Source organism: Myxine glutinosa, chromosome 1 (genome assembly GCF_964187855.1).
Source record: "Myxine glutinosa chromosome 1, kmMyxGlut1.1, whole genome shotgun sequence".
In the NCBI taxonomy this organism is placed as follows: Eukaryota; Metazoa; Chordata; class Myxini; order Myxiniformes; family Myxinidae; genus Myxine; species Myxine glutinosa.
This window is the reverse complement of record NC_136261.1, coordinates 415,568,190-415,596,109: the sequence shown is the minus strand read 5'-3', so window position 1 is coordinate 415,596,109 and position 27,920 is coordinate 415,568,190. Positions and strand designations below refer to the sequence as shown.

The 27,920-nt window shown below is 47.9% G+C and overlaps 1 protein-coding gene across 2 annotated transcripts in view; it reads right to left on the bottom strand.

Moving 5' to 3' along the window:
• The window catches only part of LOC137417925 (uncharacterized), a 108,176-nt gene extending 85,374 nt beyond the window's left edge, over positions 1-22,802 (bottom strand). The window contains exons 1-3 of one of the 2 annotated variants that reach the window (XM_068103879.2): positions 22,366-22,802; positions 8,592-8,776; positions 8,343-8,446 (exon numbers count right to left, since the gene is read on the bottom strand). In XM_068103879.2, the coding sequence (XP_067959980.2) occupies positions 8,343-8,446; positions 8,592-8,764 (277 nt within the window). In that variant the 5' untranslated portion in view covers positions 8,765-8,776; positions 22,366-22,802. The remainder of the gene's footprint in view (positions 1-8,342; positions 8,447-8,591; positions 8,777-22,365) is intronic. The other variant, XM_068103886.2, reaches the window with a different exon arrangement.
• Between the last annotated feature and the right edge of the window lie 5,118 nt (positions 22,803-27,920).

Genomic DNA, 27,920 nt, shown 5'->3' with positions numbered 1-27,920 from the left:
ATTTATTTATTTATTTATTTATTTAAATATTTAATTATTCATTTATTTATTTATTTATTTATTTATTTTTTACAAAGTTTGATTTATGCAAATAATAATATTGTAATAAATTAATACATTGTTATTTTCTCTCACAGGAAATTGTATCTGAGATGCAATATGAAAATACCACTTTTGCCACAAACTGGGGTGAAATGATTGATTTGTTTGAAGACCTTTTGAGCAACCAAGACCAACAGAATGAGTTCTACCCTGATGATCCAGCCAAAGAGTTATACCTTGGAGACTCACTAAATTTGGGAAAAACAGATTATGAGGTCTGCCTAGATGGTTCTAACTGTGGAGCCTGCCTTGGAGACTCACTAAATTTGGGAAAAACATATTATGAGGTCTGCCAAGATGGTTCTAACTGTGGAGGCTACCTTGGAGACTCACTAAATTTTATAAAATCAGGAAAAGAGTTTTTGCCTTCGAGACTTTGAAAACTGGTTTCATTTTGGAGACTGTACTTGTGGGACCCATCTTGGAGACTCTTTGGATTCTAAAGCAATGAACAATGTTCTTTGTTTAATGACGCCTGATTTAAGGTAAGTTCAGTTGATTGAAAATAAATTAAATTCTATATGTTATTTAATTTAATACGAGATAAGTAATATACCGTATTTTCCGGTATATCAACCGCGGTTTTTTACCGACGGGAAAACCCTAAAAAAGGGGATGCGGTTGATACACAGTAACAGAAAAATTTGTGCATTGAAAAACAGTCATATCAACGGGACGTAATCTTTATATTACTTTGGGGTTGCGGGGATACAATGATGAATGATCGTCAATTACGTTACTAAGGTAGGTTCATCGCCGATTACTGCTGCCAGTCAAAATACAAGAAAGTTTGAAGTTTGTAATATTTGATTTTTCTATGCGTGTTTGTGAAAATGTGTACTTTCACTAGTCCTCTTTGAATGACAGGTCACATAGTGAATAGAGTGTGCTAAATAAAGACAGGATTAAGTCACAAAACAAAAGCGTCAACATGGTAAACAGGATGTTTTGCATGGGACATTATGACGTACCTATTGTCTAATCAACGCCGCGGTAAGGCCACATAAAAATAAAAAGTTGTTGAGCGTCCTTTTTTTCTCAAAAGTTCGGGTAGGGAGGGAGGTTTTTATTTTTATTTTTTATATTTTGTCCTACTTTCCATTGAGTTTTGTTGACATGGAAAAATATGAAATAAAGACTCCTTTCTCCTCAAAATGATTTTATTTCTTCATTCATCGGGTTCCATCCTGTGATCCGTGGCCGTGTCTGCAGCCAACACAAATTTGAGAAATGAGCCAAGAGACTTTGTCACATAAGAAACTTTGCAAGCTGGTGAAACTTTCGTCATGTCAGTTTTACTGGGGCCGGCGAATACTTTGACAAAAGTACCACGTTTATCGTCAGGCAATGGCTCCCTATCCCCATCATACTTGCAGTCTGAGAACTCTGCATAGAAGTCCGAGATTGTAACATCCAACTCGATATTGCACGCAAACCAGTCCTTCACCGTCTTGGAAGAGCCCTCACGGGCTATTGATGCGATCACAATAGGCATTTCAAGCCGATTCTAGCATGAATCAATACAGATTTCAGTGGGAAAAATCTCACACGATAGCCGCCATGAATGGCCAACGTAAAATGGGTGAAGTTGCCCGAGGCACTTGCGATGCTCGGCACAGCATGCACTGCGCATGCGGTGCAGAACGGCACCAAATTTGAATGTGAAAAGATCGTTTTTTATGATTTTTTTCAAAATAAAAAAGTTTCGGGTCGGGTGTGTTTCGTAGGGTCGGGCGAAGACGATCAACAACTCTTTTTTTTATCTGGCCTAACCTATTGAAGTCGGCTTTGATGCCGCTGCATGGGCTGGGCGAATGTATAAAACGGAGAGGTCAACGGGGAGTTTCACCATTCGTTCTATCCTGTTCGAGCTATCAAGACCAAGATTCACCATTCGCTTCTATGCTGACCAAGACCAAGCTTCACTATTCGCTTCTATCCTGACCAAGACCACGAGATGGCACCGCGATCATTCACAGCAGCTTTCAAGCTCCGTGCCTGCAGGTTTGCAGAAGAGTTTAGTAATCGGGTGGCTGGCCGACACTTTGGAATCGACGAGTCCGTCATTAGATGCTGGCGGACTAACAAGCAGATGCTGGAGACGATGCCGAAGAATAAGAAGGCGATGAGGGGCAAAGCAGCCCAGTGGCCGGCCTTGGAGGAGAGACTGCTAATGTGGGTGAGAGAGAAGCGAGCCGAGGGACACGCCATCGCGACACTAGCATTGCGACTCCAGGCCCGACTCATCACCAGGGAAACAGGGGTCGATGTCTTCACGGCCAGTACGTCTTGGGCGTACAGGTTCATGGGTCGTCATGGCCTTTCCATTCGCCGGCGAACCCACATCGCACGGAATCTCCCTGATGACATAGCAGAGAAGACTGCTAATTTTCAGAAGTTCGTGATCAAGTTCCGCAAGCAGCACGACTATCCCCTAAGCCGCATCGGCAATGCAGATCAGACGCCGCTGACGTTCGATGTGCCTCGAGGGACCACCATCTCAGCCAAAGGTGACAAGTTGGTGTCCATCACTACAACAGGTCATGAGAAAGATCGTTTTACGGTTATGCTAGCGTGCACCGCTGATGGGGGAAAGCTGCCGCCGTATATCATCTTCAAGAGGAAGATGCTACCAAAGGATAAATTTCCTCTGGGTGTAATCGTTCGTGCCCAGGCCAAGGGGTGGTTGGACCAAGCGCTGGTAGATGACTGGCTCCGCGTCGTGTGGGGGAGACGAGTTGGTGGGCTTTCGCGGCGACGGAGCATGCTCGTCCTCTATGCCTTCCATTGTCACAAGACAGAGGAGACCAAGTCAATGCTGAGGGGCCTCAACACTGATCTGGTGATGATCCCGGGTGGCATGATGTCGCTGCTGCAGCTGCGAGACGTTTCAGTCAACAAGCCGTTCAAAGACGGTCTGCGGTGCTGTTGGTCAGAGTGGATGCTGTCGGGGGACAAGACCTTCACCAAGACTGGGAGGATGAGGAAGGTGGACCTCCCGACGATCGGTAGCTGGATACTGAAGGTCTGGGAGGAGTTGCCGGCAGCCATCATCGAGCGGGCCTTCCTCAAGTGCTGCATATCTAATGCCCTTGATGGCACTCAAGATGACATCATCTGGGAGGATGAAGTGGCAGTGACCGACGATGGAGAAGAGGATAACGATGACGATGATCTCCCCTACCCAGACTCAGATGATGACCTTCGTAATGTCTTCCCTGAAGAAACAGATGACGAGGACTTCTTCAGATTTTAGAGCCTAAACCCAACGGCCCTTTTCAGGGACCCACATTGGCAAGAAAGAATAATTATAATGTTTTTTAAATTCTCTTTCAACTCATTTCATGTATTTTCACTCTTTCTCTGTCTTCAGTTTCTCTTTCCTTTGCATCATATTTCGCTTTCCAGTTTATTTATTTATTCTCTTCTCTTTTTTAAATTTTCCTAATTTTTTTTTTCCCCTCGAAAATCTGATTTTTATTTTTATTTTTTTTGAAGTCGAAAATTGGGGGTGTGGTTGATACACCGGAAAATACGGTATATATATTTTTACATATATTTCAGCAATATCAAGAAAGTTCGAGGAAGAAAATGCTGGAAAATTCTTTCTTCCCATTTCTACTTCTTCAAACTTGAAAGCCTTGCAAGACAGAATTGGGAGAAGCGAATTGGGAGAAATCCACTCTCTGCCGCTCCATTCCTCTTCCCTCAGATCGGCAGTCTGCTGCCTCCTCACTCTCTGAAGACCTGGACAAAATCACAGACTGGTCAAACAAGTGGAACATGTCTTTCAATCCTGACAAATCTCACACTCTTACTATGTCTCTCCGAAAAGATCGACTGGACAACCCTCCCATCTACTTTCTCAACAATCCTCTCCAAGAAGTTCTGTCGCTCAAGATTTTGGGTCTCACTATCTGCCATGATCTTTCTTGGGAAAACCACATTTCCAAGTTGGCCTCCAAAGCCAGTCGCCGACTGGGCATCCTCCGTCGTGCGAAGTCCTTCCTCGGCACACCTGAGCTCCTCACCACATACAAGGCTTTCATCCGCAGCTCAATGGAATACTGTTCTCCCCTATGGGCCGGTGCTCCTGCCTCACACCTAGCTCGGCTTCACGCTGTTGAAACCAAAGCTTTCAGAATTATTGGAATCTCCCGCGATGAAGCTATCTCTGAGGGCCTTTCACTCACTCACCGCAGGCAGGTAGGTGGTCTTTCTGTCTTCTACCGACTCCTCTCCGGCCTTGCACCCCCAGCTCTCTCTGTGCTCTGTCCCGAAAATATTCCTACAGGTCGCACAAGATCTGCCAGCAACCCTCTGATGGTTAAACTGCCGAAATCTCGGCTCTCCGCTCACCTTCACTCTTTCATTCCTCTTTTCTCCCGCCTCTGGAACAAACTCCCTCACTCCCTTCAATCCCACTCCTCCCTCCAGGTCTTTAAAACAGCTGTTCACCACCATCTCTTATCTTCCCACATCCAAAACCTTGATCTTTTCTACCCCCGCTAATTCACCCCAGATCCACCTTGTTTGAAATTCCAACTTCTTTCCTGGAAGTCCTGGCAGTGTCCATATGTTTTATACCTCTCCCACTGCCCCCTTCCCACGCCCCCCCCCCCCCCAAAGCCCTCGCCCTCTCTCAGATCTCTCGATGTCTCCATGTCTCTCGGTCCCTGCTCTCAAATGTTGTGTTTGTGTCCTTCCCCCTCTCTCCCCATCTTGTCTACCGCTCCCTATGTTATATGTTTTATGTGTCGGTTTGTCTTTCTGTGTGATTAATGTTCGCTCTTTCACGAGCCTCGATCTTGTATACAAAAAAAAAAAAAAAAAAAAAAAGAGGAAAAAAATATTTAAATACGTACTAAAAACAAACAAACAAAAAAGTATGTTGGGTTAGGGATTTTTTTTTTTTTTTTTTTTTTTTAAATACAAGATTGAGGCTCGTGAAAGAGCGAGCATTAATCACACAAAAAGTCAACCGACACAAAAAACACAAAATAAGGGGAGTGGAACACAAGATGGGGAGAGAGGGGAAAGGACACAAACACAACATTTGAGAGCAAGACACCGAGAGAAATGTGGGAGGGGGCGGGTTTGGGAAGAGGTGGTAGAGGTATAAAACATAACACTGCAAGGACTTCCAGGAAAGAAGTTGGAATTCCAAAAAAAGTGTATCTGGGGTGAATTAGCGGGGGTAGAAAAGATCAAAGGTTTGGATGGGGGAAGATAGGAGATGGTGGTGAACAGTTGCTTTAAAGACCTGGCGGGAGGAGTGGGATTGAAGGGAGTGGGGGAGTTTGTTCCAGAGGCGGGAGAAAAGGGGAATGAAAGAGCGAAGGTGAACAGAGCCTAGATTTTGGCAGTTTAACCATAAGAGGGTTGCTGGCAGACGATAGCGACCTGTAGGAATATTAGGGGGACAAACGATAGTGACCTGTAGGAATATTAGGGGGACAGAGCACAGAGAGACCTGGGGGAGCAAGGCCAGAGAGGAGTCGGTAGAAGACTGACAGACCACCAACCTGCCTGCTGTGAGTGAGTGAAAGGCCCTCAGGTTAGCTTCATCGCAGGAGATGCCAATGATTCTGAAAGCTTTGGTTTCAACAGCGTGAAGCCGAGCTAGGTGTGAGGAGGAGCACCGGCCCAGAGGGGGGAACAGTATTCCATTGAGTTGCGGATGAAAGCCTTGTATGTGGCGAGGAGCTCAGGTGTGCCAAGGAAGGACTTCGCATGACGGAGGATGCCCAGTCGGCGACTGGCTTTGGAGGCCAGCTTGGAAATGTGGTTTTCCCAAGAAAGATCATGGCAGATAGTGAGACCCAACAGCTTGAGCAACAGAACTTCTTGGAGAGGATTGTTGAGAAAGTAGATGGGAGGGTTTTCCATTCAGTCCTTTCGGAGTGACATTGTAAGAGTGTGAGATTTGTCAGGATTGAAAGACATGTTCCACTTATTTGACCAGTCTGTGATTTTGCCCAGGTCTGCAGACTGTCGATCTGAGGGATGAGGAATGGAGCGGCAGATAGTGGAGTCATCAGCCAAGAGATAGAGAGGATTTTCCAGAGTCGGAGAGATCATTGATGAAGACCAGAAATGGCACAGGGCCCAGAACACTACCTTGGGGAACTCCAGCCAGAACAGGAGGCGGAAGGGGAGATGAGAGAAATCCAATCACGGCCACACGTTGCCTACGACCAGAGAGGAAGTCCGCAAGCCATGAGTGGAGATTTCCATGGATACCAGAGGAGGAGAGTTTTGGTAGCAGAGCTGTGTGCCAGACCGTATCGAAGGCACGTGATATGCCAAGGGAGACAGCTCTGATTTCCTGTTTGGCATTGAGGACCTCCACCCATTAATGCGATTAATGCGATGTGATTTTGAATGTGAGGGTTCGGGTTAGGGTTGGGGTTGGGGTTGTGTTGCGATTTTGAATGTGAGGGTTGGGGTTGGGTTCGGGTTGCGATTTTGAATGTGAAGGTTGGGGTTGGGGTTGGGGTTGGGGATGCGATTTGAACACAAACTCTTTGTTTTTGATTTGAACACGTAACTATCGTTTGAACACAAACTCTCAGTATCATAACTGTCTTCTTTTCCAATAGAGATACTATCATCACTATCATCATCCCCAAATCTTTGGTTGTATAATGGCGCATATTTAATTTGTAGAAAAAACATTTCCGTCTATATCCATATACTTTTTTTCATTAGAGATAAGACATAATCAAATCTTATAGGTTCTGTGAGTGAGTTTCTTAAACTTAATACTTTATAAAAAGTCATATTTTTAAACACTTATTTGTTATGATCTCAACTTAAATACTATATAAATAGAATTTATTTTTTAATCTACTCTACAGGGTGATGCCAGGTCCACGCAGTGGAGTAGGGACATAAAGGCGCTTCTGACATGCTATTTGGGATTGGGACTAAAGACGAGTGATAACGAGACGAGCAAAGTGAGTTGAACTATTGGAAGTTTTTGGGAGCAGTCCCAAATAGTGTGTTAGAAGCTCCATTTTGTCCCTACTAACATCTGACGCTTCCTTTACAGAAGCATATCTCAAAGCTTCTAAGACAGAAGAATCGTTGTTGTTTTGTGTGCATTCCACTTTCATTGGATAGACATCACCTGCATACATTTCAGTGTCAATCTTTTGCAGGACACAAAGTTTAAAACTTCCAAATATAAATCAGGTAATTAAGACATTCAGATAATCCTTTTCCTCGACTGAATAAATATCACAATCACTACACCATCACACGACATTTGGTCCACGTCCTTACTGCAACCTCCTCCCAGCACACGTATCAAAACTAGAACGGCACTCAGTAGAGAGCATAGCTCCGCCTGGTTGGCCATATCACTCAATGGTGAAGAATCACTTTTAAAATTACACGAGCTGGATCCGGATCCGTATCAAAATGATACTGCTCTTGCACCTTATTTCCATGTGGTGATAATCACAATGAAGATTGTGAATTTTTACACAACCTTCCAGGAAGAGACAGCATGACTGACAGACAGACAGACGGAAGGAAGGAAGGAGCTGATTACAAGATGACTACGATGAAGCGTCTTCATATTTTTCAAAAAGCGTGGGACAAGGACAAGCCTTCCATGGGTAAAGAGAGGTAAAAAGAAAACCTACTTCCTGCATGCAGATAACTTAAATGCACCGTTTAACACAAAACACGTAGAAATTTAATGCAATTTCCAAAAAAGAAAAAAAAATAGAGGCAATGGACCCCGATTTTTCAAATGCTGTGAACAAACTTTGGTACATCACTGGTGATGAAGGTTGTCATCATGTTTCATCGAAATCGTATGTGTAGTTCTAATTTGGGGGGCTGCGGTGAGTCAAACCTGGACTGACTTTGACCCCCAGTAGACCCCCTGAGACGACGATTTTTTTTAATGCCGCGAACAAACTTGAGTTCCAACACACAAAATATAGTCTTAGACAAGTTTGGTCACAATCCCATTAGCAGTTTCGGAGAAGAAGTTGCAAGTGTTTATGGACAGACTGACGACGCACCATCCCATTAGCTCCCCGGAAATATGCTCCAGGTGAGTTAAAATTTACCTTGTACCCTACGTCAAAAATCCATTCTCATTAGACAATACAAAACTGCACCAATAGAGATCACACAAGTTAAAAGTATCCCAAAAAAAAAACAATGGCAAAAGATCAAGATATTTGTTAGCATGCGATGTTGTATTAAAAAAAGTTACATACCAGACGTGGGTCTTGATCCATCATCCTGAGAGTGGAGGCTGCAGAAATCACTGAACCTGATTCCAGAGAAATCAGAATCATTTTCCAGCTGCACATTTTGGAATCTAACAAAGTTTTGAGAGAATTAGGAAACTTCCCGAATAACATTCTCCAAGTTGACAAAAAATACTTCCCAACAGAGAAGAATCCACAATCTGGAAATCTTGCGACTTCGAAAAAGAATTCATAAATTTACAGAAGTCAGCATACATTGCAAATTGTATTTTCTCTTTGGAGAGAGAGAGGAGCTCGGTCCGCAATGCATCCGACTCAGTACAAGGTCGAATAACCTCCCGATTCTCAATTCCAAGCTTATCGATCACTGCTTGGGCTGTTTCTGCTCTCAGGCCTTGGAACTTGAGCCATTCCAAGAAGCTCTCCATTTCACCGATGACCTGCCAGGGATACAATGCCTGTGTTAAGAAAGGAAAGGTTATACATGTTATTTTGTTTACTCTCTTTGGAATGTTTGCGAGTTATTTACATTGACAATCCAATCAATTATTATCCAATAAATGCGGCCTTTTGCATCCAGTTTGTTCACCGCTGTGTCCCATTTTGTAAGTTTTCTTATCAATCAGCATCGAATGAATGTGAAATTTTTTATACAGAGACAAAAATAAACCCAGAGTAAACGAGAGGAGACCATTCGGCCCATTATGCTGCGCCACATCAACACAAGGCCAATTTTATCCACCAAAACAATGCAATTTCATTTGGGGAATGAGGGGAGGAATGTGGATGAGATGATGTGGCACGACCAGGGATATTCAAAGCACATCAAATACAAATGGAGAAATACATTTATTTTCATTATTAAAATTAAAAAAGAGAAAAAGGAATTTTTGTGGGGTGGGGGGGGGGGGGTTTCAGAGGGGTGGTGGGTGGGGGGGGGAATGTTTGGGCGATGGCGGTTCTTGAATGACAATCATCAACCACACCACCCCTTGATGAGACCTCACACAGACACGACACTCCACTTCACTCAGATGCACACAATCTCCCAATCCATACTCTAGTAACAAACGTCTTGCCAATATCCCAATACTCTTCTTTCTCTAAAGCTTCCAGATACTTGTCTAATCCTGATTTAAACTTATCTATTGGTTCTGTTGCCATTGCCTTTGTCGGAGACCAACCCATGCATTAACTACTCAGAGTGAAAGACCCTTACCTTACTACCATATTAACTCTTATTTTCTTTACTAGATTACTGACCCTGGGCCTGTCACTGTCTCTGCGGAAGAATTATTCTGCACTTATTTTGTCGATACCATTCATTATCTTAAACATCTATCATATCCCATCATAAGCGCCTCCTTTCTAATGTATAAAGCCATCTCCTTCAAGCACTCCTCAGAGTTGAGTCTAGCTAGGCCTGGAATCAATCTAGTAGGCCTGTGTTGAACCCTCTCTATAAGCGGCTATGTTTTTCCAGACCTGTGGTGACCAAAACTGCAAGCAATATTGTAGTTGAGGCCTCACCAATTGTTCAAGTGCATACTTCAATTTTAATAAAATAATAATATTAAAGATGGTTTTTTTTTCACCATCTTTAATATGATTTATCTATCGATAATTCCAGTAATCTCTGTACGTCTGTACGTCTGTTTGTCTGTGACCGCTGTTTCTCGACAACCACGGGTCCGATATACTTTTAACTTGCCAGGTATATTGCTGGGGACCCGAGGATGTGCCTTTTCAAGGTTTCATATTAATCGGACAATTACTTACCGAGCTATGTCCAAAAAACGATTCAACCAATCAGAGAGCAGCGAACGATCGCGTGTGCCGAACGTGGAGGACACACTCTGCCTCGGATGGCACATTTGAGAGCGTATTCATTTATTTCACGTTTGCAAACTATGTTGGCGTTAAACTATGTTTTAAAACTAATAAAACCGAATTTGCGATTCATTCGCTTTCCTGCGCGTTTGTGCACGCGATGGCGATTTCTTTACCAAACTCCGGAAGCCGTTCGCTTTGGACCAAACCATTTCATGTAAATAGAGGGGGGGGATTGTCACCGTACTCGCAAGCCGTTCGCTTTGGACCAAACCATTGCATGTAAATAGAGGGGGGGGGGATTGTCACCGTCTTCGCAAGCCGTTCGCTTTGGACCAAACCATTTCATGTAAATAGAGGGGGGGGATATAATTTTAGATATAGATATAGTACGGGCAATGCCCTAGTATATATATAAATCATATTAAAGATGGTGAAAAAATCCAGAAGTTTAGTGCTACTGAAGCAGTCTCATCAATCACCAGTATGGCATTGTATACTGTAACAAGACGACGTTTTTTTTGTTTGTTTTTTTTTGTATACAAGATTGAGGCTCGTGAAAGAGCGAACATTAATCACACAGAAAGACAAACCGACACATAAAACATATAACATCGGGAGCGGTAGACAAGATGGGGAGAGAGGGGGAAGGACACAAACACAACATTTGAGAGCAGGGAGCGAGAGACATGGAGAAATCGAGAGATCTGTGGGAGGGAGAGGGCTTTGGGGGGGGGGAGGCATGGGAATGGGGGGTGGGAGAGGTATAAAACATATGGACACTGCCAGGACTTCCAGGAAAGAAGTTGGAATTTCAAACAAGGTGAATCTGGGGTGAATTAGTGGGGGTAGAAAAGATCAAGGTTTTGGATGGGGGAAGATAAGAGATGGTGGTGAACAGCTGTTTTAAAGAACTGGAGGGAGGAGTGGGATTGAAGGGAGTGTGGGAGTTTGTTCCAGAGGCGGGATAAAAGAGGAATGAAAGAGTGAAGGTGAGCAGAGAGCCGAGATTTCGGCAGTTTAACCATCAGAGGGTTGCTGGCAGATCTTGTGCGACCTGTAGGAATATTTGGGGGACAGAGCACAGAGAGAGCTGGGGGAGCAAGGCCGGAGAGGAGTCGGTAGAAGACAGAAAGACCACCGTTGAGTCACAGTTTAGAAGCCGGACGTTTTATTGATCAACATAGAACACAGCGTCAATCAGCCTCATACTACACAGCCATATCAGCAGTCACATTCACCCTAATCCTGTCCCTCTTACATGCGAGGCCCTCTAATGCTAAATATCGAAATATATCATGGTTCTTGAAAGTATTATGAAAGCGATTTATGTTATGCAATATTCAAGTACGAGTGGGGTCACCCATGGGAATCCCACGGGCATGGACGTGTGTGACATTTGGACATATTGAGTTAGATGCTGCACCTGCACATTCAGTTTTACAAAATGGTTGCTGGCAATTTATCAGATCCACAAATGATGTAATCTACACAATTTATTTACTTCTGATAACATGTGAATGCATGTGTGTGCACATGGGAAATACAGTTTGAAATGTGGAATTACATCTCATGTAAAATGTGACTTTAAGAGCTCAAATCCTCTCCCTCCCACATCACACACACAGGGGAGAGTGGGTCACACACACGGGGGAGAGTGGGTCACACTTTACTCCTCTTCCCTCATTACTTTCCAACTCCTCCTCAGACCTCTCCCCTCCCCAGTCTCCTCTCCCCTCCCCAGTCTCCTCTCCCCCCCCCCCAGTCTCCTCTCCCCTCCCCCCTCCTCCAGTCTCCTCTCCCCTCACCCAGTCTCCTCTCCCCCTCACCCAGTCTCCTCTCCCCTCCACCCAGTCTCCTCTCCCCCTCGACCAGTCTCCTCTCCCCCTCGACCAGTCTCCTCTCCCCCTCGACCAGTCTCCTCTCCCCCTCCACCAGTCTCCTCTCCCCCTCCACCAGTCTCCTCTCCCCCTCCACCAGTCTCCTCTCCCCCTCCACCAGTCTCCTCTCCCCCTCCACCAGTCTCCTCTCCCCCTCCCCCAGTCTTCTCTCCCCCTCACCCCCTCACCCAGTCTGCTCTCCCCCTCACCCAGTCTCCTCTCCCCCTCACCCAGTCTCCTCTCCCCCTCACCCAGTCTCCTCTCCCCCTCACCCAGTCTCCTCTCCCCCTCACCCAGTGGCCTCTCACCTCCCGCAGTCACCTCTACCCCTCCCCCAAGTCCCCTCAGCCAGTCTCCTCTCCCCCTCACCCAGTCTCCTCTCCCCCTCACCCAGTCTCCTCTCCCCCTCACCCAGTCTCCTCTCCCCTCACCCAGTAGCCTCTCCCCTCACCCAGTTTCCTCTCCCCTCACCCAGTCTCCTCTCCCCTCACCCAGTCTCCTCTACCCCTCACCCAGTGGCCTCTCGCCTCCCACAGTCTCCTCTCCCCCTCCCCCAGTCGCCTCTCCTCCTCCCCCAGTCGCCTCTCCTCCTCCCCCAGTCGCCTCTCCTCCTCCCCCAGTCGCCTCTCCTCCTCCCCCAGTCGCCTCTCCCACTTACTCCAGCAGTTGTTCCAATCGAGCATGTACGGCAAATATTAGAGGTGATTGAACTTTTCTCTTGGAGCAACACAGTGTAAATCCAATCCCTTGTCCCATTCATTCATTTGTGAAATGTTTCCCAGAACAATACATGCATGGTGACGTCATCTGACTCATACCGCAGTGATGATCTTTAACAATATTTCCGATACTTCATCCGGATTCATTACCACTGCTCTTGTATACGTTTGCTGAGCACACATTACCTTCCAATGTCTTTGTTGCTCAGCATCTCGTGCAAGTCTGGGTTAATGTTCATTGGCGGTCTCATTCTGTTCTCTCGTTATTTTATTCATTTTGGAGACAGCATTTACAAACGTGACTGGCGACACGTAAACGATGCTCCGCCCTTCTCTCCACGTGCAGAGTCCCAAATTGCAACGTTTTATTGTGACGACGTCGAAAGAATGAAACATTCCGACTATATAAAGAATATAGCTCAAATGGAAAAGTCCCTGGGAAAAAAGTATTTTGGGCGGTGTATAAGGTAAATTACATTCCACCTTTCTGACTCACGAAAACCATAGTTACTCTTTTTGTTACAGCATACAAAATGACATTTTTAAAATTAAAGATTTAAAATAAACTTCTTCAAAGTGTACGTGCACATAGCTAATAAAATAAGAACGAAAAAATATCTCTCGGCAATTTCTGGTCTGTGTTTACTTATTTATTTATTTTACATGTGTGAATTACATGTCCATGCACACGTGAAATGGAGTTTTTTTTAAATTAATCCTCGATGTGGACACGATTCAGCCTTGAAAACTCGTGTGAAAAAAATAAAACATCGATGGAATGAATGGAGTGTTTAAACAGGATTACCTTTACTTCCGTATCTTATTATAATAGAGCAAACGTATATGGTTATGTATGTATGTGTGGAAGCTATGCTCACACGATAAAGCCGGACAAAATGGATGACACCAGGAACGAAGTTTCACTGAGCTATTTATTTCAGCTCAAACCGCAAGAACTCAAAAGCACTGAATCAGCCCATCGAACGGGCGGCAATTTATAAGTAAAGCTCAACACACAAAAGCCCCGCCTCCCAGGCAGGGCGTGGTATGCAAATAGGTAAGCCAAGTGTTCGCCCAGGAAAGGCAAGTCTGGACACGCCCTGGCGAGTGCGGACAAGTGACCGCTCGCTGGGTGCGTCATCGGCCGGTGCAAGGTAATTGTGTCATGCTTCCGGTAACCGCTACATGCGCCCCCCCAGAATTAACCTGCACTGGGAGAGTCAGTTTGAGGCGGTTCTCGATGACCCGGCCGAAACGACCACTGGCGATTCGTGTGGGGGTGGCAGGCGGCGTGGCGGTGGATGGTCGGGAGGGGGGTTTGGTTGATGGGGGACGGCCCCGTCGTGGAGGAAGGGCCAACCGTGAAGGTTGGTTGAGGTCCAAATGGGCCGGCTTGAGGCGGTCCACGGATATGCGGTCCGGCTTGCCGCTGATGTCGATGATGAATGACTTGTCGTCCCTCTGCAGGACCCGGAAAGGTCCATCGTATGGCGGCCGGAGCGGTCCCCGGTGTGTGTCATGCCGGATAAAAACGTACTCCACAGTGCGAAGCGCTGGGGGGACGGAGGGTTGGGGGCAGCCGTGGTGGGACGTGGGCACAGGGGCAAATCTCCTGGCGGCCTCCTGGAGGTCCGAGCATTGGCGAGCCGCGGACCAGGGGCCGGTGGCATCAGGGATGAACTCGCTTGGCACGCGCAGTGGCTGGCCGTAGACCAGCTCGGCAGTGGAAGCCTGGAGGTCCTCTTTAGGGGCCGTTCGGCAGCCCAATAGGACCCACGGGAGCCTGTCGGCCCAACCGTCATCCTGGAGGCTGGCCCTGAGAGCGGCCTTCATCGAGCGGTGGAACCGCTCGCACAAGCCATTGGCTTGGGGGTGGTAGGCCGTGGTGCGGTGTAGCTTGACCCCCAAGGCCTGGGCGACTGCGCCCCAAAGTTCGGAGGCGAATTGCGGGCCTCTGTCGGAGGAGATGTCCGAGGGCGCACTGAAACGGGCAATCTAGGTGCCAATGAAGGCCTGCGCCATGTCGGCGGATGTCGTTGATGCCAGCGGGATGGCCTCCGGCCACCTGGTGGTTCTGTCCACCATTGTGAGGAGGTGGGTGAAGCCCCGCGAGGAGGGAAGGGGTCCCACCAGGTCCACATTGACGTGGTCGAAGCACCGCGTGGGTACGTTGAATGGTGCCAACAGGGCCTGGGTGTGCAGGTGGACCTTCACGCGTTGGCAGGCGACACAGGCGTTGGCCCAGTCGCGGACGTCTTTACAGAGCCCGTGCAAGACGAACTTTGCTGCCACGAGCTTCTGTGATGATTTCCGGCCCAGGTGGGAAAGGCCGTGGAGGGCGTCAAAAATGTGCCGTTGCCATCCGGTGGGCACGATGGGGTGAGCTTGGCCCAGGGAAACGTCGCAGAGGAGAACCGTGCCTGTGTCCTCAAAGGGGACGTCGGCCAACCGCAGGCCTGTGTCGGCTGTCCGGAGGGCATGCACCGTGGGGTCGGCGGTCTAGTCGGCCGCCATGCGGGCGAAGTCCACACCCAGGTGGACGGCGTTCGCGCCGGACCGGGAGAGGAAATCGGCCACAGTGTTGTCCTTGCCCACGACGTGCCGGATGTCCGTCGTAGATTCGGACACGGCGGAGAGGTGGCGCTGCTGGCGGGCCGACCACGGCTCCATAACCTTGGCCATGGCAAAGACCAGGGGTTTGTGGTCCACAAACGCCATGAACGGGCGGCCCTCCAAAAGATGGCGGAAGTGGCGAACAGCCAAGTAAACGCCGACGAGCTCGTGGTCGAAAGCGCTATACTTGCGCTCGTTAGGGCGAAGCTGCCGGCTGAAGAAGGCCAGCGGTTGCCAAGCCCTGTTCACCCACTGTTCATACACGGTGCCCACCGCATAGTCGGAAGCGTCCGTGGTGAGGGCGATGGGTACGTCGAGTGCCGGGTGCGCCAGCATGGTCGCATTGGCGAGGGCCAGCTTAGCGCCTGTGAATGCCGCGTCCATCTCTGTGGTCCAGGCGACGTCGTTCTTGGCCGGCTTGCCACGGAGGGCTTCGTACAGGGGGCGCATGAGTTGGGCGGCGCGAGGCACGAACCGGTGGTAGAAATTTACCATCCCCAAAAATTCCTGTAGGGCCTTGATGGAGCAGGGGCACGGGAAACTTGTGACTGCCTCCACCTTGGTAGGCAGCGGGACGGCCCCGCACTCCGTGATGCGGTGCCCCAGGAAGTCGACGGCCGTTACGCCAAACTGGCATTTCGCCGGGTTGATTATGAGGCCATGCTGGCCGAGGTGCTCAAAAAGCATGCGCAGGTGGATGAGGTGCTCCGCCCGGGAAGTGCTGGCGACGAGAATGTCGTCCAAGTAGACAAAAAGGAAGGTGAGGTCGCGCAGCACACTCTCCATCAGCCGTTGGAAGGCCTGGGCCACGTTCTTAAGGCCCAAAGGCATGCGAAGGAACTCAAAGAGGCGAGGCCAAAAGGTGTAATTACCGCCGTCTTTGGTACGTCGGCTGAACGGACGGGTACCTGGTGGTAACCCCGAATGAGGTCGACCTTGGAAAAGATCACCCGCCCCGCCAAATGGGCGGAAAAATCCTGTATGTGTGGTATCGGGTACCGGTCGGGGTTGTGGCGTCATTGAGGAGGCGGTCATCGCCGCATGGTCGCCATCCGCCACCCAGTATTTGGCATTATGTGTAGGGGTGAGGCCCACGCGCTATTCGAGCGCAGCACAATGCCCAATCGCTCCAGCGCGTCAAATTCCGCCTTTGCCACGGCGAGTTTGGCTGGGTCGAGGTGGCGAGCCCTGGCATAGACCGGTGGACCTGTGGTCGGGATGTGGTGTTCGACGCCGTGCTTGACGGCAATGGCCGAAAACATCGGCTGCGTGAGGGTGGGAAACTCGGCGAGTAGGCGGGTGAAATCGTCCACGGCCGGGAGCGCGCAGGCTAGCTTGGCGGAGCCGCTCAATGAGCAAGCGAGCGAGCTGAAGGTCTCCGCGTTGATGAGCCGACGCCGTTTGACGTTGACCAAAAGCCTATGCGCACACAGAAAATCTGCACCCAGCAAGGCCATGGGCACGTTCGCCGTGATAAAGTCCCACCTGAAGCGCTGGCCCCAGAAGTAGAATGCGACGCTGCATGAACCGAAGGTGCGTATGGAGGAGCCGTTTGCAGAGACCAAGGCGGGGCCGCACAGCGCGGCCTGTTTGTCCTGCACCGAGATGGGTATCACGCTCAGCTGGGCGCCGGTGTCACACAAAAAACGCTGCCCGGACGCTGTGTCCGTGATAAACAGAAGGCTGCCTGAATGGCCGACGCTCATGGCAGGCAGCGAGCGCCGGCCTGGTCGTTTCCTGACCTGCCGAAAGTGCACGGTGGGTGGCACGTTCTGGCCTTCTGCCCGAACCTGGCGTGGTAATAGCACATGGTCTGCTCTGGTGGAGGCTCCGGCGGTCGCGTCGGGTTCGGTCGACGGGGCGTCGCGGTGGCCGCTGCCGCCAGTGGTGCTGACTCGGCCAGTGGTGGCGCCGGTCGTGGCGCGGGCGTTGCCTCGGTTGGCCCAGGGTTCCAGGCGGCCGCTCTGACTTGTCGCCTGGCCGAGAAAAATTTATCGGCCTCCTTAGCCAGGGCGCGAGGGTCCGTGATGGGCGAGTTAGCCAAAGCTAACCGTACCTGCCCGGGTAGCTGCCGGAGCAACAGCTCGCGGAAGAGGAAATCCGGGCTGTGGTCACCGAGTAGAGCCAGCATGTGGTCCATGCGCTCAAATAGACGGGCCTCACCCAGGTCCGGGAGGTCGAGCAGCTTTCGCGCGCGTTCGGTCTCTGTGAGGCCAAACGCACCGAGGAGTAGACCTTTGAGCGCACCGTATTTGTCGGCGTTCGGCGGGTTCTGTAGGAAGCTCAGGACCCGGGCAGCAGTGGAGGTGTTGAGCGCGGAGACCACATGGTGGTAGTGCATCGTGTCCTCTGTAATGTTCCGCAGGGCGAAGAGAGAATCCGCTTGGGCGAACCAGACGGCCGCGTGCGATTCCCAAAAGCCAGGGAGCTTCAAAGATACAGATGACTCCATCGCCGTGTTCTCGAAAAGGGGTCACCAATTGTGGGAGCTATGCTCACACGATGAAGCCGGACAAAATGGACGACACCAGGAACGAAGTTTCACTGAGCTATTTATTTCAGCTCAAACCGCAAGAACTCAAAAGCACTGAATCAGCCCATCGAACAGGCGGCAATTTATAAGTAAAGCTCAACACACAAAAGCCACGCCTCTAAGGCTGGGTGTGGTATGCAAATAGGTAAGCCAAGTGTTCGCCCGGGAAAGTCAAGTCTGGACACGCCCGGGCAAGTCCGGACAAGTGACCGCTCGCCGGTTGCGTCATCGGCCGGTGCAAGGTAATTGTGTCATGCTTCCGGTAACCGCTACATATGTATGTTTATATGCGACGAAAACGTCTTATTCGTCTTCAAATAAAATTAGCACCCTCTTAATTAAAAATTAACCCTCTTAATTGCGTTAAGACTGCTGAGTCCCCTCAGACCTTTGACGACCCTTTAATTCCCCCAAGACCCTTAAGACCACCAAGACCCCCTAAGACCCAAAACACCCCTAAGACCCAAAACACCCCTAAGACCCAAAACACCCCTAAGACCCAAAACACCCCTAAGACCCAAAACACCCCTAAGACCCAAAACACCCCTAAGACCCAAAACACCCCTAAGACCCAAAACACCCCTAAGACCCAAAACACCCCTAAGACCCAAAACACCCCTAAGACCCAAAACACCCCTAAGACCCAAAACACCCCTAATACCCAAAACACCCCTAAGACCCAAAACACCCCTAAGACCCAAAACACCCCTAAGACCCAAAACACCCCTAAGACCCAAAACACCCCTAAGACCCAAAACACCCCTAAGACCCAAAACACCCCTAAGACCCAAAACACCCCTAAGACCCAAAACACCCCTAAGACCCAAAACACCCCAAAAAGACCCAAAACACCACTAATACCTAAAATACCCCTATAACCCAAAACACACCAACAACAAACAACAATATGCATTTTAAGGCCATTTTCCCTGCAAGAGCGGGGGTTAGCCTTGCGGTCCCCATGACAATCTTCTCCATTTTGCCCTATTATCTGCATCTCTCCTTGTTAACCCCCTTGCCCGCATTTCTTCTTCCACCATCTTTAGCCAAGTTTTTCTCGGTCTTCCCCGTCCTCTACTTCCTTCTACATTCATTTCCATCACTCTTCTCAACCAGTCACTTTCATGCTTCCTCAACACATGACCAAACCATCTCAACCTGTTCCTCGTCACAGCATCAATCACAGGCTCTATTCCCATCATCTTTCGCAATTCATCATTTGTCTTCCTCTCTCTCAACGACACTCCGTACATCCACCGAACCATTCGCATTTCCACCCTCCCAGCCTTCGTTGCTGCTCTACATTCATGACCCATGTCTCGCTCCCATAAATCATAACACTTCTCACACATGCAGCATACACCTTTCCCTTCAGCTTCAACGACACTCCCCTCCTCATCAGCACGCTACCCAGTTCCCGAAACCTCTTCCATGCACATCTCACTCGAGCAACCGTTGCCGAGTCTGATCCACCTTCTCCATTCAGCATGTCTCCGAGGTAGCAAAATGTTTTCACACCTTCCAGCTTCACGCCGTCTCCAAGATCCAACTCAACATTTCCTGCATCTGCAGCTCCCTCTGTGCACACCTTACATTTGAATGTAGCTGCCTCACTGGTTAATGACCCTCTCAGACCACTACATTTTTGATGAAACCACTCAGCGCACATTGTACATTTAATGGAGTTCACTCCGACACCCTTCCTGAACACAGCACATGGCCACTTCCCAGTTCTTTCCACCTCACCACATGCTTTACCACTTGCCATCACCTTCGTCTTTCCTATATTCACCTTCAGACCTTTTGTCTCCATACATTCATTCCACTTGTTCATCTTTTCCTTCAGTCCATCCATACTTTCCGCAATCAACACCAGATCATCTGCATACAACATCTCCCACGGTAAACCCTCCTTTACGGTCTGAGCCAGCACCTCCATCACAGCTACAAATAGTAGTGGACTTAGTACCGACCCCTGATGCACTCCCACCTTCACCTCAAACTCACCACTGTTCCCGTCCTTCGCCCTTACAGCTGTGCGCGCTCTTTTGTACATTGCCATCACTACTCTGATCAACCATTCCTCCACTTCTAACTTCCTCAATGCCCATGTCAATACTTTGCGTGGAACCCTATCGAATGCATTCTCCAGATCAACAAACCCAAGAAACAACTTCTTCCTCTTCTGCATGTACTTCTCCTGCAACTGCCTCACAATAAAGAGCGCGTCTGTCGTTCCTCTTAGTGGCATAAATCCAAACTGCATTTCGTCGATCTTCACCTTCTTCCTTATCCTCCTCTCCAACACCCTTTCCAATACCTTCATTCCATGCTCCAATAACTTTATCGCTCGGTACGAGCCACACTCCAGATGGTCAACTTTTCCCTTGTATAGAGGGACAAGGGTACTCAGTTCCCAATCCACTGGAATGCGACCTTCTTTCACCACCAGTTTACAGATTTCTGCCATTCTCTTCACACTCCAACTTCCTGCTGCCTTCAACATATCTCCCCCAACTCCCGTCGGCCCTCCTGCTTTTCTACTCTTCAATGCTTGTATCGCTTCCTCAACTTCCTTCTCAGTTATCTTCTCTGCCGCTCCTAAAACTGGGTTACTCTCTATTTTGCCATCACATTCATTCTCTTTATTCAACAGCATTTCCATATATCTTTTCCATCTCCCTTTAATTCCACCTGGGTCCACAACGATTTGTCCCACTTCATCCTTCAAGCAACTCACCCCCATCACATCACACCTCTCTTTCGCTATCTGCTTTGCAATCCTGAATACCACTCTCTGACCCTCTTCCGAATCCAAGCGTTCTCCGAACACTTTCCTACATGTCTCCGGTGCCTTTGCTACCTCTTTCTTTGCAGCCTTCTTGGCTGCCTTATAACTTTCATGCTATGCTTTTTCTGCCCCCATACCCTTCGCCTTCTGCCACGCCTTGAACTTCTTCCTCTTCTCATCAATCCTCTTTCCAAATTCGTCATCCCACCACCATGTTTCCGAGTGCCTTTGTCCATCCACATACATCACCAATGGCTCCCAACAGACTATCTTTCATTGACATCCAACCACGTTCAAGCTCAACAACATCATCCTCTACCCGACTCAGCCTCTCTTTTAATGCCCCCCTTACTGTCACCTCTTTCAACCTCCACACATTCATTCTCGGTTGGTACTTCACCCGCCGAGCTCTCCTCGCACCTCTCACCCTTATGTAGCAGGCAACCAAGTGGTGCTGTGAAACAGTCTCCTCCCCCGGGATCACCTTTGTGTCCCGGAGGTGCCCCCTATCTCACCTACGCACCATCAGGAAGTCAACAGTTGTCGTCGACCCACCTGACGTGTATGTAACAAGCCTATTATCCCCTTTCTGGAACTGAGTGTTACAAATTAACAAATCAGCTCCATCAGCAAACTCCAAAATCCTTTCACCTTCTCCATTTCTCACACCATATCCGTAACCCCCATGAACTCCCTCAAAACCGTCCATACTCCTTCCCACATGTCCATTTAGGTCTCCTCCTACCACAACAACTTCCTCATCTTTCACGTTTTCCATCAGCTTCTCTATCGCACACCAGAACTTGTCCTTCTCTTCATCGCTCCGACCAACCTGCAGAGCATACCAAAAAAACCCAAAACCCACCGAAGACCCAAAACACACCGAAGACCCAAAACACACCGAAGACCCAAAACACACCGAAGATCCAAAACACACCGAAGAACCAAAACACACCGAAGACCCAAAACACACCGAAGACCCAAAACACACCGAAGACCCAAAACACACCGAAGACCCAAAACACACCGAAGACCCAAAACACCCTGAAGACCAAAAATACCCCGAAGACCCAAAAAGACCCAAATACCCTTAAAGATCAAGAAGAACCAAAAGACCCTTAAGACCCAAAAGCCCCAAAAGACACCGAAGACCCTCAAGACCCAAAAGCCTCTGAAGACACCAAAGACCCAAAAGACCCTGAAGACCCAAAACACCATGAAGACACAAAAGACACCGAAATGGTCAAAGATGCCTACACCTCTGAAACAACGTGCCGTGCCCTAACAACGTTGCCCTAACAACGTAACAACAACATGCCCTAACATCTTAAACCAGCCACATTCACCATGAAGCCAACACCAGGATTAGTTTCACAGGTGCCGAAGTAGAACGACACTCGGTATCGCACAAACCTCCGACAGGATAAACAGGTAACGTTTTGTATCTAATGATAGACCGGATCTGGATTCGGAGCTGAAGCTAAATCGAATCAGCTTCTTCTTCTTCTCCCTTACCCACCTCATCCACCTAGTTTCGTCATAATCCATCCACATCTTTGTCATATCGTGCTATGTATAATCATAATGATCCACATCTTCAAATGATCGTTTTACAGAATATCTTGCTCAGTATGAATAATAAAATTAGAAACTCCGAACAAACCTTTTCCCCAGAAGATCCGACCCGATCCGATCACGGGGATCTTCGTCACAGTTGCAGTTAAACGTTCACAAGATCACCCGGAAGTTTTCGGCGTTATTGACTCCTTCCTGTGAACGCAATTCATTCTTCTTCTTCCTCCTCGGATTTACTGATCTCCACCATGTGATAGTTGATGGCTCATTGGCCAATTGGCGTCAGATAAAGAACTGAAGCCACATATCGGCCATTTTACCACTCTCGGTCACGGTACATGAGAATAATTACATTTAGTTCAGTTGTTTTTCAATCGTCGACTTGGCACGAAGTTTGTAGTTACACAGAACCCCTTATATTGACCTAGTAGTGAACGTGAGAACATCAAAACCCTTTCCAGAATACGGCGCCCTTCGGAGTGCCACCCGCCTCTCACGCCGCGCCCGGCTGCGCCGCCCCGCCCCGCCCCGTCCGGTCCCGTCCCGTCCCACCTCGTCCCGCACCTTCCAGGCCTGCCACGCCTCTTCCCGTCCCGCCCCTTCCAGTCCTGCCACGCCTCTTCCCGTCCCGCCCCTTCCAAGCCTGCCACGCCTCTTCCCGCTCCGTCCCGCCCCTCTCCTCCTCGATTGTAATCCTCGATCCGACTGTTCTTGGAAACACCGAAACCGAAATCCGGGTAGATCTACGAGCCGATACTAACAGCACATTTATATTTTTGTTTTCTCCTTTACGATACCAACTCGGGGAAAGTCTGTGAAAATGACGGGTGCACAAAAATAAACAACACGGAGGATTACAATAAACACAGTTATGGATTATGTCTGATGGATTATTTGAAATAAATAAATACATTAATGCTGTGCAGGAAATGAGAGTTTCCCTGGGAAGGATTAGAGGTGAGGACAGAAATTTGTCCAAACCGCATGTTGAAAAGAGAGCATTGTAATATCAGCATGTCCCTCCTCGTCCTCCTCTGCCCAACAGGAGGGTAAGGCGATATCTAGCATCTCACTCCCCCCACCCCAAACTAAGAGGAGGGTTTCCAGGCGATCTCCAGCGATCTAGCGATCTAGCGATCTAGCGATCTAGGCGATCTCCAGCATCTACCACACCCCTTATCCCCCTCCGTCGAAGAGGGGAGTAAGGCGATCTCGAGCATCTCTCCTCCCCCCCCCCCCACCCGCCCCCGAACACACACACACACACACACACGAAGAGGAGGGTTAGGCCGATCTCCAGCATCCCCCTGCCCCACCCCACAAGTTTTTTTTATATAAAAAAAATTCTAATATTTATATAATTTATATAATTTAATTTATATAATTTATGATGACATTTATAATTTAATTTTTTTTTAAATTAATTTTAATTAAAATCATAAAATATATATATATTTTAATATCTGCTTTCAAGCTAATATGGCTGCTGCACCACATGACATATGACCTGAAAAATGTACACTCGGTATATGTATGGGTCGGGGATCAGGTTTGTGAAGTTTCGTGTTGATCGGATAATGTTCGTTTTTCTATCCAAGATGGCTGCCAAACCACATGATCTACAATGTCATCATTTTCAAGCTATGTGCAACAGTCGTCTTAGATGATGTTTGTAAAATTTCACATTGTTAGGGTAAGTAGTTTCAGAGATATAATTATTTAATATTTTCCTTCAATCCAATATGGATGCCAAATCATGTGACCTATGATGTCGGAAATTTAATATTTCAATACAAATGGGTCATAGATCATGTGCATGCAATTTCAGATTTTTAGGATAAGGATTTCGATTAATAGTCTAAGCGGAGTCCAGGTAATCATAATCCAGAATGAGCACATTCCCTTTGGGGAGATAAAATACCTTATTTGGTACAATCTCTGAACAGGTATTTTTGGTTATTAAAAACATGGAGTTCTTGTACTGAAGGTAATTTCACTTGAAGGTAAAATCATATCTCCAGGACAATTAAACATTCATCTATCTATAATTCCAGTAATCTCTGTCTGTACGTTTGTACGTTTGTACGTCTGTTTGTCTGTGACCGCTGTTTCTCGACAACCACGGGTCCGATATACTTTTAACTTGCCAGGTATATTGCTGGGGACCCGAGGATGTGCCTTTTCAAGGTTTCATATTAATCGGACAATTACTTACCGAGCTATGTCCAAAAAACGATTCAACCAATCAGAGAGCAGCGAACGATCGCGTGTGCCGAACGTGGCGGGCACACTCTGCCTCGGATGGCACATTTGAGAGCGTATTCATTTATTTCACGTTTGCAAACTATGTTGGCGCTATGTTGGCGTTAAACGATGTTTTAAAACTAATAAAAACGAATTTGCGATTCATTCGCTTTCCTGCGCGTTTGTGTACGCGATGGCGATTTCTTTACCAAACTCCGGAAGCCGTTCGCTTTGGACCGAACCATTTCATGTAAATAGAGGGGGGGGATTGTCACCACTCGCAAGCCGTTCGCTTTGGACCAAACCATTTCATGTAAATAGAGGGGGGGGGGATATAATTTTAGATATATATATATAGTACGGGCATGCCCTAGTTACAATCAATACAGGTAGTCGGTTTTGTTTACCTGTTTCGCAATTACTCGCAATTAATTTTAGGAGAACACAAATTATTCCCACACCGTGAAACACCTGGACGGCAGTTTATAGCTGGATCTGGACTCGAACCCGGACAAGTTGAAAATCTTCGGTAAAGATGGAACATTTTAGCCATGATGGTAAATGTCCAGGTGAAGTACGTGACATTCCCATTGCTCTCCCTCACACCAATCCCCTTTTCTTACCTGTGCAGGTGTTTCCAGGTGTTCAAATCGAAGGGTTGATCTTTATAAACGAGCGAATACTGTATCAAGGTCCAGGTAAATTGTAATGAGCTAAAGATTCCACCAACAACCCCAAGGCATTCCTCCTGGGAGACAAGATCACGTTTACCGATTGTTATCGAGTTCGTTCGAACGAACATGATTGATTTGTACAAGGACAGGTAATCGGGACTCCAGGTTACACTGCAGCCATTGTCCGGTGTACACGTTTAAACCAGGTATCCAACAATGGTCTTTGAACGTGATTCACTTCGTTCGAGGAATCGACTCAGACATGATGGAACAAGCGTTATAAACCGGGTTACCTGGTGTGGATCGGGTTTTCAATCACACCATAATACTCCATGTCGTGATGACGTTTTATCACGTTAGTTTGTGTACGATGACGTAATACCTCGGTGGAACGATTCTGGTGTCACGTGTTCCCGATAATCTAACAAATGCTCGTCGTACCTTTACCTTATTTACAGGAGTGCCTCATGGGCAGCGGCGTAGTGATGGTTTGGGGCGAAGGTTAAAGAAATCACCACCTGCAGGTAGTGACAGTCAGAAATTCCTATTGGGGGGCCATGTGAAACAGCTTAAGCTTCCCCAACAGGTTCAGCAGCAGAGCCCGGTACCTGTTCAAAATGAGAATAGATTTAGATTATGATCACCTGAGATTATTCGGCTTATAAACTACAAAGAATCCGGAAGAATTCCTGTGTTTCAAAACAGGAAGGTGCATAGAGCAGTTTAATAGGTTCTTCCATGAAATGTTTTTTTTTTTTGTTTTTTTTGTTTTTTTGTATACTGAATCGAGGCTCGTGAAAGAGCTAACATTTATTTCACAAACAAATCAACCAGACAAACAAAATATACAAAAAAGGGAGCGGAAGACAAGATGGGGAGAGAAGGGGAAGCACACAACCACAACATTTGAGAGCAGGGAGAAGTGTGGGAGGGAGAGGGCTTGGGGGCAGGAGGCGTCGGAAGTGGGGGGGGGGGGGGGGGTGGGAGAAGTATAAAACACAAGGGGACCGAAATTAGCAGGGGTAGAAAAGATCAAGGTTTTGGATGGGGGAGGATAAGAGATGGTGGTGAACAGCTGTTTTAAAGTACTGGAGGGTGGAGTGGGATTGAAGAGAGTGAGGGAGTTTGTTCCAGAGGCAGGAGAAAAGAGGAATGAAGGAGTGAAGGTGAGCAGAAAGTCTTGATTTTGGCAGTTTAACCATAAGAGGGTTGCAGGCAGATCTTGTGCGAACTGTAGGAATATTTGGGGGACAGAGCCCAGAGAGGGCTGGGGGGGCAAGGCCAGAGAGGAGTCGGTAGAAGACGGAAAGACCACCAACCTGCCTGCGGTGAGTGAGTGAAAGGCCCTTGGAGTTAGCTTCATCGCGGGAGATTCCAATGATTCTGAATGATTCCTCGCTCTCCTGAGGGTGGACACACACTTGTTTTGGGCTTTGTGAAAGGAAATGAGATTTCCTTCCGTTGGATTTGCTTTCCAGGAGACGAAAGCAAGTTGTTTCAGGGCAACAGCCTCACCACAAGAATCCATGTACCATGGACGGGAGGAAGGGTATGACAACTGAAGACGAGATGGGATAACTCTGTGCATGAGAGAGAGCAATTTACTTTGAAAGAATTCCCAGGATGAGTTGATGTCAGAAGCGGTAGAGATGAGAGACCAGTCCAGATGATTGATGGCTGCTTGAAGACCGTGCCAGTTGGCCTGAGTGAAATGCCAGACTCGTCAACGCTGAGGAGGCTCTGTGAGAATGGTCAGAGAGATGTCCACTTTGACAAGCACATGATCAGATGAGCCGATTGGAGCAGAAGAAGAGCAGCAGACATTTTCAGGGAAGTTTGTCATAACCAAATCCAGAAGAGAAGATGCTCCGTTGACTGAGATCCGGGTCGGGAAATTGACAGATTGTGTCAGTCCCAGTGAGTCGCAGAAGTCCTTTGCTGAAGAGCCTTGGCTGGTGAGAGAGGTACCCACACCCAGCCAACTGGCATGTTGACAATTGAAATCACCACATATGAGGAAGAGAGAGTTGGGATGGGTAGATAGAAGTTGGTCCGTTTTATCAGACAGCGAGATGTAGATGGAGTCATCACTGTTTGGTGGACGGTACAACACACATATGAACAAAAGGTGGGAGCGAACGGGAAGCCGTAGCCAAAGGTATTCCTGGGGGTGAGGTGGAGAGAGGGCAGTGGAGGGCGAGTGAGGAAGAGAGTTTTTTTTATAAAGATAGCAACCCCACCTCCAGGACGAGGCTCAGGTCTATCATACCAGAGGAGGGAGTAGCCTGGAAGAGATACCAAGGCATCAGAGACATCATGAAGGAGGAAAGTTTCTGTTAAGCAGATCACATCTGGTTTGTCAGAAGCAACCTGTTTGGAGAGATCAGTCAAGTTTGAGCGAAGGCCCCGGATGTTTGAGGTCCATACCGTTAATGAAGAGGAAGGGGGAGCATCGGGTCCAGAACAGGGGGGGGGGGGAGGGGTAGGGTAAAATGTGGAGGAGGAGGAAGAGGTAGGGAGAGCTGTTGAAGGTGTGTCAGAGATTTCAGAGATTTCAGAATAGCTTGGAGAAAGGGAAGAATGGGGCGGCCAAAAGGTTTGTAATGGTATTCCCATTACAAAATAAATAACGACCAAAACAATGATAACATTGTAACAAAGCATTTATTAATAGTAATAATATTAACAACAATGATAATATTCGTCCCTTTTGGCAATAATGACA